This window comes from Cricetulus griseus, chromosome 4 (genome assembly GCF_003668045.3).
Source record: "Cricetulus griseus strain 17A/GY chromosome 4, alternate assembly CriGri-PICRH-1.0, whole genome shotgun sequence".
In the NCBI taxonomy this organism is placed as follows: Eukaryota; Metazoa; Chordata; class Mammalia; order Rodentia; family Cricetidae; genus Cricetulus; species Cricetulus griseus.
In genome coordinates, this window is record NC_048597.1 from 227,525,999 (window position 1) to 227,539,938 (window position 13,940).

At 48.0% G+C, this 13,940-nt stretch overlaps 1 protein-coding gene across 3 annotated transcripts in view; it reads left to right on the forward strand.

Annotated features, from left to right (window-relative positions):
* Myrip (myosin VIIA and Rab interacting protein) overlaps positions 1-13,940 on the forward strand; it is a 145,235-nt gene that overhangs the window by 115,888 nt on the left and 15,407 nt on the right. For 2 of the 3 annotated variants that reach the window (XM_035444644.1, XM_035444643.1), the window contains one exon: positions 10,742-10,936. The exons of the other annotated variant lie outside the window; for it this stretch is intronic. In XM_035444644.1, coding sequence (XP_035300535.1) covers positions 10,742-10,936 — 195 coding nt within the window. The remainder of the gene's footprint in view (positions 1-10,741; positions 10,937-13,940) is intronic. 3 annotated transcript variants of the gene reach the window in all.

The window sequence follows — 13,940 nt, forward strand, 5'->3', positions numbered from 1 at the left end:
AAACATAAGACATGTTTACATTGAAACTGTTTACAAAGTACACATGATCTCTGCCATAAAGATGGTTCTATTGACTGAGGAACAGTGCTCAAGATAAGGGTATAGGAAGAGTGACTGAGGTAAACATAACCGTGTGGCCTTGCCCTACAGATAGCACAGAGGTCACCTAGGCTGTTGTAAAATGCATGTTGATATCTCTCTTAAGAGTGGGTTCTGTTTGAGAAAGGACACTTGAGATAAAGGTCTAGAGAGGGAGAGTCTGGGAGAAACAATGTCTGTGGGAGTCAGGTGTGGCCTGGCCCTACAGATAGCACAGCTCACCAGGCTGCTAACTATCCCCATCCCCATCCCTTCCAGGCAGAAAACAGACAACACTGCATGGTTAAGGTTCCTGGCTTCCCTAGTGCTTATCTGTGAGCACAGAGACCTTGTGCCCTCTACAGGGAATGGACTGATAATAATGATAGATTGGTAGATGATTGATTTATAGATTGTGTGATGATAGATAATAAGTAGAAGGTTGACTGGCTGGTTGGTTGATTGATGTAGTTAGATTACTAGATACCAGACAAGCTCTCTAAATAACCCATTGACATAGTTGCAGCTGCTGTTACAGATGGAGAGAGTGAGCCTGGGTTATCAAGGCCACGGCAGTGTCAGAGCTGAGGATTCATCACAACCTTGACCTCAAATCATGAACTCCCTCTTTGTAACAAGTCACCTCTTGTTAGCTCCAGCAGGTTTCATCCCTCAACACCTGGGGCTCTGTGTTTCACACTTGAGAGGTAGTTCAAGTAGACTCACCTCTTAGGAGGGTCTTTTCCCTCTTCCAAGGATACACCATGGCTCACAGGTTCTTGCTACCCCTCATGCATGTGTGAAGGATCTCCCACACCCTGCTAGGCAGCTGAACCAGCTGAACTGTCAGAGAGGAGATAGGACCACTATGATGACAGATGGTCAGCATGGGCCCTGGGGGAAGTAGAGACTGTCACATGATGTCTGTCTAACAGAGCTTCCAAAGCTTGTTGGCTTTTCAGCCTAGTGGTCCCAAAGCTCTAAGGAAGACTCGTGCTGGACCAGTGGCAAGGCATGAGGTACACACGCCTGTCTGCTGTGTGCACTCCTAGGAACGAAGGGCAGGAAAGGAAGGCCACTGGGAGAGCAGCAGAGCCCTCCCCCACCATGCAAACTCCACCTCCACTCCCGAGTGTAGACTCCCCAGAGTTCAAGTCCATCCCCCAATTTACAAGTTCATGAAAATTCAACCATTTATCACTCTTTGTACATGAAAATCAGTGCCTAAAAAACAACAAAGAAGAATACATTTCCTCCAGCAGGCATGACAGCTGGAGAGCAGAAATACAGATTTACAGATTGGATATTATCTAAGCGTACAGATGTACTGTACAGAGATGGGTTCTAGGCTTAGAGTGTTTTGTTGTTTTGCAAACTCTCAACTTAGGCTGATGTCTTAACTCATCACTGTGGATTTCAGGCACCCATTGTCCTTTCTTGCCTGTCCACCAACCGTCACATCTTCAGTGGTCTCCTGTGAAGGGCTCCTGGCCCTTGCTGGACCCTCCAGTCCTTTTCCCACTCAGCAGCCCAGCTACCCTGCTGTCTATCACAGTACTTGTTCTCAGCGTGTCAGTCTGTCTGTGACGTAGTTCGGATTTGCATTGGTCTGAGTCAGATATGGAAGTAAATTTGGAAAGATGAAAGAAGCAGAGCAGCCCAGCCACTAGAGTTCTTAACCTCTACAAAATCTGTCTCTGCTCACCTTGTATTCCTCTCTCTGCCCAGCCATATCACTTCCTGTTTCTTCCTCCCTGGTGCTGGGATTAAAGGTGTGTGCTACCACTGCCTGCACTCTATGGTTGACTAGTGGCTAGCTCCACCCTCTGACCTACAGGCAAGCTTTATTAGAGCACAAACAAAATATCACCACACTGTCTGTCTGCCTGTCTTATTTTTAACTTGATTCCTAGGACCCAGCCCAGATTTTTATTGCTGATTGGGTAAACACATCTTGCCCTACTTGTAGGACAGGGATAATCAAACTGCCTTTCAGAGTTGTGAGGCTTGAATTATGCAGCATAAGCTTCGAGCCCAGCAGGAGCCCAGCAAATGTTAATTAGCATATCCCCTGTAACAAGCTCCAGGAAAATCAACTTCACAAAATACTGTCCATCTGCTGGGGCTGAGAATGGCGAGCTCAACGCCTTGCTCAGACACAGATCTGTAACCACAGCTGGTGCAGAATGTCAGTGGGGGGAGCACTGCGTGGGACTGAACCCCAAGTTCCCATCTTTAAGGTCAGTGTAGCTGTGACACCTCCCATGATTCAGCCACTGCCAGTCTATGCAACACACACACACACACACACACACACACACACACACACACACACACACACACCCCAATGTCAAAGAGTGGGAACCTTAGACCTCACAGGGACCTGCTCCTGTTGCATCTGTCCCTGCTTCCCCAGAGCTGACATACTGTCAGTTTGGTGACTTTAATGCAACTTTTTCTGTAGAACTTTGGGTTTTCGGGTCCTGCCCAGCAATAGCAGAACCCCTTTAAAAGCATGGTTTCTTTCCTTGCTTGTAGTCAGACCCTGGCAGTTGGCAGATTTACCCTTCAGCTGGCCTGAATGGTTCACTTTGGCTGGGCGTAAGTGGACCAGTGATAATCGAGAAACTCCTGAAGAATGAGCTTGTAGATCCTGGGGGTTAGTCCCAAAACCTCATGGCAATTAGTTGTGCAAAGGGATCATGTTCCCTCTTTAAGTGGCTGCTCTGGTCCCTCGGACCCCATTGGTAGCCTTCCAAACTGTGGTGCTTAGAACCTGGAAATGAGCACAGGCTTTTCCAGCTCTGGGCAGGGGCTATCCCAGTTCTTCTAGGGGAGGAGCATCCTGGCCGAGTGGTTCTCAGAACTACTTCCCTCTAGGGTGTGGCACTCCTGAAAGGGGACATGAAGAAAAGCCAGGGACTGGCCTGAGTCTAAAGGCGACATTCCAGTAGCCAAACTACCCACACATGCCCTACTGTGCTCAAGTCTACAGCAGCTCCCTTCTGGATCCCTCCTGACTCCAGGATTCTGTGGACACATGTTACATGGACAGTGGCATTGTCTGTCATTTCCTGATAGAAATTGTCATTTACAATTCTGCTTCCTAGAGACCCAAGTCAGTAAACCCTTGCATTAGAGACCAATCTATACATCCCGTGTCCTGAACGTTTAATTTAAAGCATCTTTGTTTATAATCTCAAGTAGCTGAGTTGTATTTTATTTTATAAGAGGGTCATAGCCCAGATGACCTCCCCCACTAAGTTAATAAGAAGCTGATGTCTGGGTTGGAGAGATGGCTCCACAGTTAAGAGCACTAATGGTTCTTCCAAAGGACAGGTAGGATTTGAAGAGAGAAAGTCAGACATGCTCTCAGAGCTTGTGAATAGAAAGATCAACTTCAGACCCCTGACTTGGAACCCTTGTTCCACAGAAACCCAAAAACAAGATCCCTGGGGAGATAGGGACATCAGAGGCACAGGAAGGGAGGAGCACCCTGAACAGAAAGCTTCCAGAAACTTTTTCTGAGTTAAGAGAACACAAAACAAGCAGGTTTTCATCTGATTTCCACAAGAGCACCATGGCATACATGCATCCATATTTATACACACATGCATACATACACACATGCATACATACACACATGCATACATACACACATGCATACATACACACATGCATATATACATGCATACATACACACATGCATACATACACACATGCATACACACATGCATACATACACACATGCATACATACACACATGCATACATACACACATGCATACATACACACATGCATACATACATGCATGCATATTCATACACACAAACAACAACAATAATAAAATAAAAATTGTTTGGAAATAAAGTTGAAGTGCAAGTTATAATAGAGCGAGGCCCCCTGACAGACACACGAGCTGACTAGACATAACAGTGAATGGTGTTGGTGAGAGTTGAGGGAAGGGAGCAGCATGAGCCCCACAAAGTGATGTCAGCACTCATTAGCAGTGTGGTGACTTGGCACCCAGAGAAATCTAACTGCACATGCCCATGGGCTCAGGAATTGTTCTTTAGTCATTTGTCTTAAGAAGAATGGAGCACCGACGCAGATGAATTCTACGTGCTCCTCAGGCATTGTGTATGTGTTGGAAGCTTGTCTTGGGAATGTGGGGAATGGGTTCGTTAGAGCTGCTAGAACTGGATCAAGGGACGAGTGTTTGCCATGTGCCTGCTCATTTCCTCTTCCTCTCCTCTCTTCCGCCTCCTCCACCTTCTCCTCATCCTTTCTCTGTTCCTTCTCTCCCCCTCCTGTCACACCACCAGACCCTGTCAACTAGAAGACTATCTCGTCTTCTGAAAGATAGAACGTAGGGGAGTTTGGGTTTTAAGCTTGTAGAAAGGGTTATGGGGGGCGGGGTGTAGAAAAAAGGGAAATAGGAAGGTCCCTGGGCAGCACTGAGCTCCTGGGTGGAGCAGATGGTGAGCCGTCACACGAAACACCTGTGTAAGAACACAACAACCCCCAAACTCGGGTGAATACAGAAATGGCAAATCCTTCCTGTCCAAAGGAAAGATCTGTTCCCAAACCACACCATACCCTTTATGTCATTACCCAGTCGGGCCCAAGTGGCTCTAGGGTCCTCTTTCCCTCTTGGCCTGCCAGCCATCAGTCTGAGAGGGGAAAGATAGAGGAAGAAGGAGCAACACAAAGCTTTGTATGTGGCCCGTGAGCATGAACGGAGATAGCTGTCCTGGAGACAGATTTCAGTCAGTCACAAGCAAGACAGACCAATGCCCACAGTCACCTCCTGGGCCAGGGAAGAAATTTCTGCCTTTTCTTCACCTGCCAGAGATAGCTGGGTCAAGGATAACAGCCCCAGCATTGGCCTTCCCCATCACGCTGGCCATGCCCTGGTGTGCCTTCAAGGGGTGTTATAAATCAAGTAACACTGGACCCACGCAGAAAACACAGAGATCAGAATTCAGTCCCGAGGACCCATGTAAAAAGCCGGGCGTGGTGACACCTGCTTGTCATCCCACCTCTGGGGAGCTGGAGAGATGGCCCAGGGGCTAAGAATGCATGTGTGCTTCTCCTGCAGGGGACCTGAGTTTGGTCCCCAGCACACACATTTGGTGGTTCACAACTGCCTGTAATTCAAGCTCCAAGGGATCTGATTCCCTCTTGTGAGTTCCACAGCAGCTGCACTCATGTGCACATACTCACACATAGACACACACCCATGTAATCACAAGTAAATCTTCACACACACACACCTGTACACACATGCACACCTGCACATACCCTCTGTCCTTCCCAGAGGTCTGCTCTCCTCTGACCTCTTCTGTGTGGGTGTGTCTGCTTAATGTGTATTCTAATTTAAGCTAATTTATTAAGATCTTGTCCAGACTTCTTCATGAAGTTCTGTACCTCCGTCTTTCGTGACGTCTCTCTTCAGAGTCGTGTGTCTGTGGGACAGCATATTTTGATGGGTTTTGGGCGGTGCCGCCTAGGGCCTTATGCTCATGAGAACTGAAACACGGTGCTTTGTGGGGACATATGGAGTGTCTTTTCTTACCTTTGCAAAGGAGGCAAATCCATGAAATTCAGGCGTTTGGGGACTAGTTTCCTTGCTTGTTGCTTTGTTAGCTGAAAGCATTTCATGAAACCAAGACAGCATCTGTAATTTGCTGAAAGTGACGGGCAGACTTTGGGTCTGGTGTGTATCTTTCTCACTGTGGTGAGTGTGTGCTGCTCAGCCTGGTGGGTTCAGACCACGAGTGCATCCCTGGATAGCTCTCAGCTGTGTGTCCTGTGACTTGGGCTCACCCAGGCCTTGGCAGCAAGCTTATGCTAAGCAACACCTGTTGGTGGAAGCTGTGGAATGACAGGCGATTCCCTCCCCTTAGACCCTTCTTTGGTTCATCTTTTGAGGGGCTCACTGATTGCCCCTCAGAATTTTTTAAATTAATTTTATGTGTGTGAGTGTCTCCATGTACATATGTGTACTATATATGTCCTAGGCGCCCACGGAGGCCAGAAGAGGGTATTGGATCCCACGGGACTGGTGTTGCGGGCAGGTGTGAACCACCAGATATGTGTGGGTGCTCAGCAATAAGTGTTAACTGATGAGCCATGAGCCAGCTTTCAAGCCCCCGAGACTGTATTTTAGCATCACTTTCTGCAAACACCGGGTCCAGGGACCTCTACCCATGGATGCTGGAGTAGTGGGGTGGTGGGAAGGACAAAGGCCTTGGGGACCAAGATTTCTAGGCTAGCATCCCCCCTCTGCACCTTTAAAGATCTTTAAAGATAGGGTGTAAATATCAGTCATATCCGGTGAAGACTGAAGGCTGGATGAGTCTATAGACTATTCTGAATCCTGTCTCATGTGCTCCTTTTCTGGAAACCAAATTGCTCTTTCCTCTTTCTCTATGAAATGATGCTACCAAGGTCATTATTTACAAGGATTGCTGATACATAGTAATATATGGAGCCAAGAATGAAACTGTGTTTCTCTTCAGAATACTGTCTCTCTCTCTCTCTCTCTCTCTCTCTCTCTCTCTCTCTCTCTCTCTCTCTCTCTCTCTCTGTGTGTGTGTGTGTGTGTGTGTGCGCGCGTGTGTGTGTCTGTGTGTGTGTCTGTGTGTGTGTCTGTGTCTATGTCTTTGTCTTTGTGTGTGTGTGTTCAGGTCCTATCTACCCTGATTTTTTTTAAACAGAATGTCTCCTCGGGCTGGGGCTTGCCTGTTTAGCTACCCTTTCTGGCCAGTGAGTCCCCAAGCAGTGTCTCTACAAACTTCTTTTACTATCCTATTGATGAGTGACTGAGGAAGCTCAACCCCAGCCTGTGAGGCCTTAGAGCATCAGGACCTCCTGTCCCTGTCCCCACTGTGGTTCTGCTGAGGGCTCTCCCTGAAGGTCACCTCTGCATCCCGCATGTAGGTTTCTCTGCCACATTGGTTGTGTGGCACACGTGGTAGATTTTTATAATTCCAGGGGGCTGCAACACAGTCTGAATCCTAGATACAAGCACTTGAACTCTCAGAGGTGACACTGGTCTTAGGGGCTCTCAAGGGCGACATGGGCCCTGGGGGCTCCAAGAGTGTGCGCCTCTGAGCAGACACATCTCCTGGTGAGTCAGCAGTGTAAATCACCAGCTCACCTAGGCTAAGGATTCCATTCACATTCCTGGGGGAGGCGGGAGTCATAATACTTTCATTGTTTCATTTCTATCCATTCTATTTCTCTGATTGCTGAAAGGTTTGGTGCTGGTACACTTTTGTCTGCTATTTTTATGCGGACTGTTGTTGTGGGGGCCACAGTGGCAGTGGGGCCAGCCTCCCTGGTCCTGTGGTTGCTTGCCTCTTCCCTGTCTGATGCCAAGACAGTCTCGTTTGATCCATCTCATAATTAATACCTGGAGGGATGTAGATGGCTGTAATGATGCCCCTTTCTGGGCTCTCAAATCCTGCTTTGTTTGTTACATTCAGCCTGTGTTGCTCCAGAGTCATGTACACCAGATGCTAAAGAAGTCTTCAGCTTATTTTTTCCTCTGAAAATGGGGCTCCCTGCCGGCCACCCCTGAATGTCTACCTCTCTTCATCAAAACCCTTTCCAGTGCTAAGTATAACTTTTATAGCAAGGTTTCCGAAGGTCGTCTCGATTGCTCACTCTGCATATTGACACAAGGAGCAGAGTTAGCTGTGGAAGTCCCCGGATGGCTCTGGCTAAGCCAGTGAGAGCCCAGAGATGGGGTCAGGTGTCCTGCTCCTCTCATTAAGTCCCTGTTAGCTCACCTTCCCCACCCCCACCCCAGGCCCAAGTAAACTGGTCACATCCAGGACCTCAGCAGGGAAATTGCACATAGATTCCAATTACACTTCCCAATGGGCATCACCTGGGGCTCAAAACAACAGAGGATTTCTTCTTGTTACCATTGGTTTTGTTTTCATTTGGGTCATTTTCCTCAGCTGGAGTCTACTTCCTTCTGGTGTGGTCCAGTTTTTTAAACCCTGGACCTGGCAAATGAAATGTAAGGCCCTTCTCCCAGTAGAGAAAACCCACCTCAAATTGCATGCCAAGTAAGTCTACTCCCGAGAGCCAAGACAGTGAATGTGTCAGTGTGACAGGCAGCAAGGGTGGGTCAAGGTAGGCCACAAGGGCAACGATTTGCTCCATTTCGTTCACTGCCTCACCCCTACACTGGAAGCTCACTTCCGAACTCTCTGCATTCTCTGTTGAAGGATGAGTGTTGCCTGAAGCCTCCTCTACTGAGGCAGGACCAGAAGTATGTGGTAATATATTAGTTACGATTTATTAAAGCTTGCCTGAGGATTCAGAAAGCATAGCCAGCCACAAGCTATACAGGTCAGGCAGTGATGATACACACCTTTAATCCCAGCAGCCATACTAGCTAGCTAAGGCAGTGGTGGCACACACATTTAATCCCAGGACTCAAGAGACAGGCAGATAGATCTGAGTTCAAGGCAGAGTAAAGAGTAACAGAGCTCATGCCTTTGATCTCAGCACCAGGGAGGTGGGGACAGGAGGATATGGCTGGGTAGGAAAAGGAATATAAGAAAGAGGAGACAGGAATTCAGAGCTTTGGCCTCTGAGGATTTTGGGGACTGAATTGCCATTGTGGCTGGGTATGAAAGGCCAGGATAAAGAAGACCCCCTCAGCAGACAAAATAAGGCTAGCTGGTTCAGCAACTCTGTTCCAGGAAAAGGCTAGCCATAAAAAGTTAGATTAGAATCTTACAAAAATCTTAAGGAATAGGGAGTTTCCCCTTATAATTTCCCTCGGGACCCTACACTGGTATTCTTGGTATTTTGGGTTGGGGTTTCTTCCCTCACTGGTATTCTTGGTATTTTGGGTTGTGGTTTCTTCCTTTAAAAACCCCTATTCCCAGCCATTCGGGGTCGAAACTCCTCTGCCCCTGTGTGGGATATGAGTCTCGGCCCCAGTGGCTGGCTCCTGTCAATAAACATCGTGAGATTGCAGCAAAGACAGTCTCTTGTGAGTTCTTGGGGGGTCGCATCATCCCGAGACTTGAGTGAGGATCTTCCCTTTTGGGGAGGCCTTACAGGTAGAGGTAAGATCTACTGCCTTGGCTGCTTTGCTTCTCTGATCTTCAGCTTGAAGCTTGAGCCCCAACATCTGTCTCTGGATCTATTATTTATCATGCTACAGAAGTAGAATCCATTCCAAGAAGCACTTTTTTCCAAAACTCAAGCCTCGCGGCTGGGTGGGGGTTTTGCTCAGCAGTTAAAATGCTTGCCACCAAAAAAAAAAAAAAGTTCAAGGCCAGCCTGGTCTCCAGAGCGAGTACCAGGATAGGCTCCAAAGCTACAGAGAAACCCTGTCTCAAAAAACAAAAAACAAACAAAAAATGCTTGCCACACAGTCTGCAAATGTGAGGACTGGGGTTTGAATCCCCAGAGCCCACACAGATGCCAGTGGACAGCGTGACCTTCCTGTAATTCCAGCTTTCAGAAACGAGAGACAAGGGGTCCCCAGAACAAGCAGATTAGAGAAACTGGTAGTGTCAGGGAACTCAGGGTTCCCTCAGTCAATAAGATGGAGAGCAAGTGGTCAAGAAAGATTCCCAGGGTCAACCTTGGGCCTCTGCACACCTGTACACACGTGCACCCACAGATAGGCACAACACATGCATACATGTGACAATAAATGGGGGAAAAAAGACTTTTAAAAAGCAGTTGGCATCCTCTTCAGGCTCAGTGATCTGTCACAGGACCAGCTCTGGCTGCAAGGGAAGCTAGGAAATGTTGCTTCCTATTTGCCCTGAGAGGGGAGAACAAGGGAGAGGGGCTTGAGGTTGTTATGTGAGCTAGCACACAGCACCTACCAAGCCTCAGAAGAGTTCTTTGTCGGACTCTCATTGTATGCACGATGACAGTAAGTCTAGAACTGGGGAGTGGCCTGGCTAAGGTCCCATAATAGGCTAAGCTAGAGTCTGGCCAGGTCTCCTCACTCCTCATACGGAAAGCCACTGTCAGGACCACACTGTAGATGCCATTTCCCATGGCGGTGAATACAGTGATATTGAGAAAATAATATAACATCTAGGCAATAGAGTGATTGATGATAAAGACAGAACCCTGATAACTCCCCTCGACCTCTGCGCCGCCCCCCCTCCATCCCTGTGACCCTGGAGTCATTCACTGTGAGTCACCAAGCAAAGCCTAAGTCACATCAGGTCCTCTAGGTTCCCTGGTGCTCTGTAACATTTTTCTATTCTTTAGATCTATTCTATTTAGTGTGTATGAATGTTGTGTTTGTGCCCAGTGAAGTCAGAAAAGGGCATTGGATCCCCTGAAACTTTACAGATGGTTGTAAGCCACCATGTGGGTGCTGGACATTGAGCCACCGTCCTCTGTAAGAGCAGCCAGTGCTCTTAACCCCTTAGCCATGTCTTCAGAGTTCTTTAACATCCTACCCTTTCAGCAGACGTGGGGCGGGTGTGTGTGTGTGTGTGTGTGTGTGTGTGTGTGTGTATGCACACGTGAGAGTGTGAGAGTATATGTGTGTTATTACATACTTGACCTCATGATGGGTGCAAGGATAATGTAGGATTTCTGTGTCTTTGTTAATGTGCTGTTCTTGTCTTCTGTCCCCTTCTGTTATTGGACCAAACAGAAGTGTTCTGCTGTTTCTCTCTGCAACATCTCCACAGAAGTCCTGAAGGTCATCAATGCTACCGAGGAGCTGATTGCAGAGTCTGCAGGGCCCTGGGAGATCCCCCCAGTCCCAACTGACAGAGACATGAGCATGTTTCCTCTTGGGACAGACCAAGTGAGACTGGACAAGCAGCTGACGTCCTTGGAAGAGAACGTAAGAGGGTGTGACTGTGCCTAGGGAGGGTGAGCATGTGTGCAGGAGAGGGAATAGTAGCTGCTCCCGACTCATGCAGGGACATGGACCCCACCACCACCACCACCACCACCACCGTGGCTAGTGTGTCCCTGGGGAAGGCTGAGGCAGGGCTACCCAGAAGGAAGGGTGAGGTCAAGTAACTAAAGACAAATGGGGAGGAAACTATTTGCACCTTGTGTTAAGTTACTTTAGTTGTGAAATGGCATCTGCAGTGTGGTCCCAGTGTGGCTTGCTGTGTGATGAGTTAGGAGACCTGGTGAGGGTTTAGCTCTGTGTAGTTACAGACCTTGGCCAGGTCACTTCCTCTCCTCAGAGAAGCTGGTGCAGGGATAGTGGAAGGAAGGGAAGAGGCAAGAAGCCAGGTGTGTCTTTGAGCTCAGAGCAGCTTCAGCCTGATGCTGCAGAGCGCTCCCAGACCGTAGCTGCATCTCGGACCTGGACTTCTCTGCAGTCAGCCAATGCTTCACACTGGTTGAATGTCTTCAAAGGGGGTCCTCTGGGGGCACTGAGATGTAAGCAGTCAGTGAAGTGAGGCTTTGGGAATAGGGAGGGAGCTAAAGAAAACAGTTAGAGGCCGGGAGCTGGCTCAGTGGCTTAAGTGCTTGTCACACCAGTGTGAGGAGTTTAGATCCACAGAAACCCACAGTAATGTCAGGGAGATGCCGTGGCACACACATGATTCCAGCCTGTAATTGAGAAGGCAGAGACAGGGGTCCCTAGAGTAAGCTGGCTAGAAAAGCTAGCTATCTTGACGAGTTCTGGGTTTGGTTGAGAGACCCTGCCTCAATGCATATGGTGAAAGAGTGTGATGATTGCAAACACCAACCTTGGGCGTCCACATCCATGTGCACTCACACACACACACACACTCACACACACTCACACACACTCATAAACACTCACACACTCACACACTCACACACTCACACTCACACACAGTCACAAACACTCTCACACACACTCACACACTCACACACACACTCACACACTCACACACTCTCACACACACACACTCACACACACTCACAAACACTCTCACACACACTCACACACACTCACACACTCACACACACTCACACACACTCTCACACACACACTCACACACACATGCAAGACACACACGCACACACACGCGCGCGCACACACACGGGGAGGGGGGAGAGAGAGAGAGGGAGAGAGAGAGAGATGGAGGAGGAAAAGAATATTCTGTGGTGTGTGCTAAAGTAGAGCGAGGCTTTCTTCAGGACACTGTGGTGGGAAGGCATAGAGACCTTGGCAGGGGGTTGTGTACTGGGGAAGAGATCGAGTGCCTGATATACATGGATGAGTGGACATGGGCAGCTGAGGAGCAGAGCGGGCATGTCATTGGAATTCTTCCCTTGGGCTGCTAGCCAGCTCCCAAATAAAGACACAGCGACTTCTTACTATGAATGCCCAGCCTAAGCTTAGTCTTGTCCCACTAATTCTTTTTTTGTTGTTGTTTATTTTATTTTATTTTATTTTTTTGGTTTTTGAGACAGGGTTTCTTTGTGTAGCTTTGGCTGTCCTGGAACTAGCTCTTGTAGACCAGGCTGCCCTCAAACTCACAGAGATCCACCTGCCTCTGCCTCCCGAGTGCTGGGATTAAAGTTCGGGTGCCACCACTGCCAGACGCCCACTAACTCTTTTAACTTCATTTAGCCTGTGTCTGTTCATCTCTGCTTTGCCTCGGGGCTTTTAACCTTTCTTTCATTCTGTGTGCCCCACTTTCCTGCTTCTGCTGTGTCTGCCTGGCCCTGGTGTCGTCCCCCCCCCCCATGTGCCAGTCTAAACTCCTCCTCCTGCTTACTGTCCCTGCCCAAAAGTCCATCCTTCACTATTGGGCATTCAGCGTTTTATTAGACCAATCAGATGTCTTAGGCAGGCAAGTTAAAAACAGAACACATCTTTACACAGTTAAACATTCTCCAACATAAACAAATATAGCACATTTTTATAGTTAAACAAATACAACACATCTTTTTTATAGTTAAAGAACTGCAACACATCTTTGCATAGTTAAACAAATATTCCACAACAGGGGTGAGGAGATAGAAAATGCCCAAAGAAACCATAAGGGGTGATTAAACAAGCCTAACCGTATTCCTGCTGAAGACAGGCCAGGGTGGTGCAGGCATCATTTGGGGACAAGTGGAAGATAAGAAACCTAATGAGAAGCTGGGTGTTGGTGGTACACGCCTTTAGTCCCAGCGCTAGGTAGGCAGAGGCAGGCGGAGCTCTGTGAGTTCAAGGCCAGTCTGGTCTACAGATGGAGTTCCAGGACAGGCTCCAAAGCAATACAGAGAAACCCTATCTAAAAAACAAAACAAAACAAAACAAAACAAAAAAAAAAAACGAAAGAAAGAAAAAAGGAAGGAACCCACTGAGACATGGGTGATCTGCTATCAGGGATGGCGTTCTGGCCAAGGTGGTTGAGCAGATTCCTTAGATAATACTTGATCTAGGAGCTTCTAGGTGAATCTGGGAGATGGTTCTGAGCCCGCACTAAAGTTTGGGCAACGAAGAATCTTTGTTGAGGTGAGTATGTGGGAAACTGACCACATACAAAATACTGACCACATACAAAAAAGTGGCCCAGTAGAGAGCCAGACAGAGTTCTTCCACTGCTGCTGAAAGAGCCTCAGTTATGGGCTGGAAGACATCTCTATAGGCAAAGTGTTTACTGTACAAGCATGAAGCCCCAAGTTCGATATGTAGAATTCACAGAAGAAAGCCAGATGTGGTGGCATGTTGTAATCCCAGTGCTGGGGAAGCAAAGACAGACAGACACCTGGGGCTTGCTCGAAATTAAGCCTCACTGGGTAAGTTCCAGGCCAGAGAACCCTGTCTTAAAATACAAGGCAGGTGTACCTGAGCAGTAACAGCCCAGGCTGCCCTCTTACATACACACACACACACACACACACACACACACACACACACA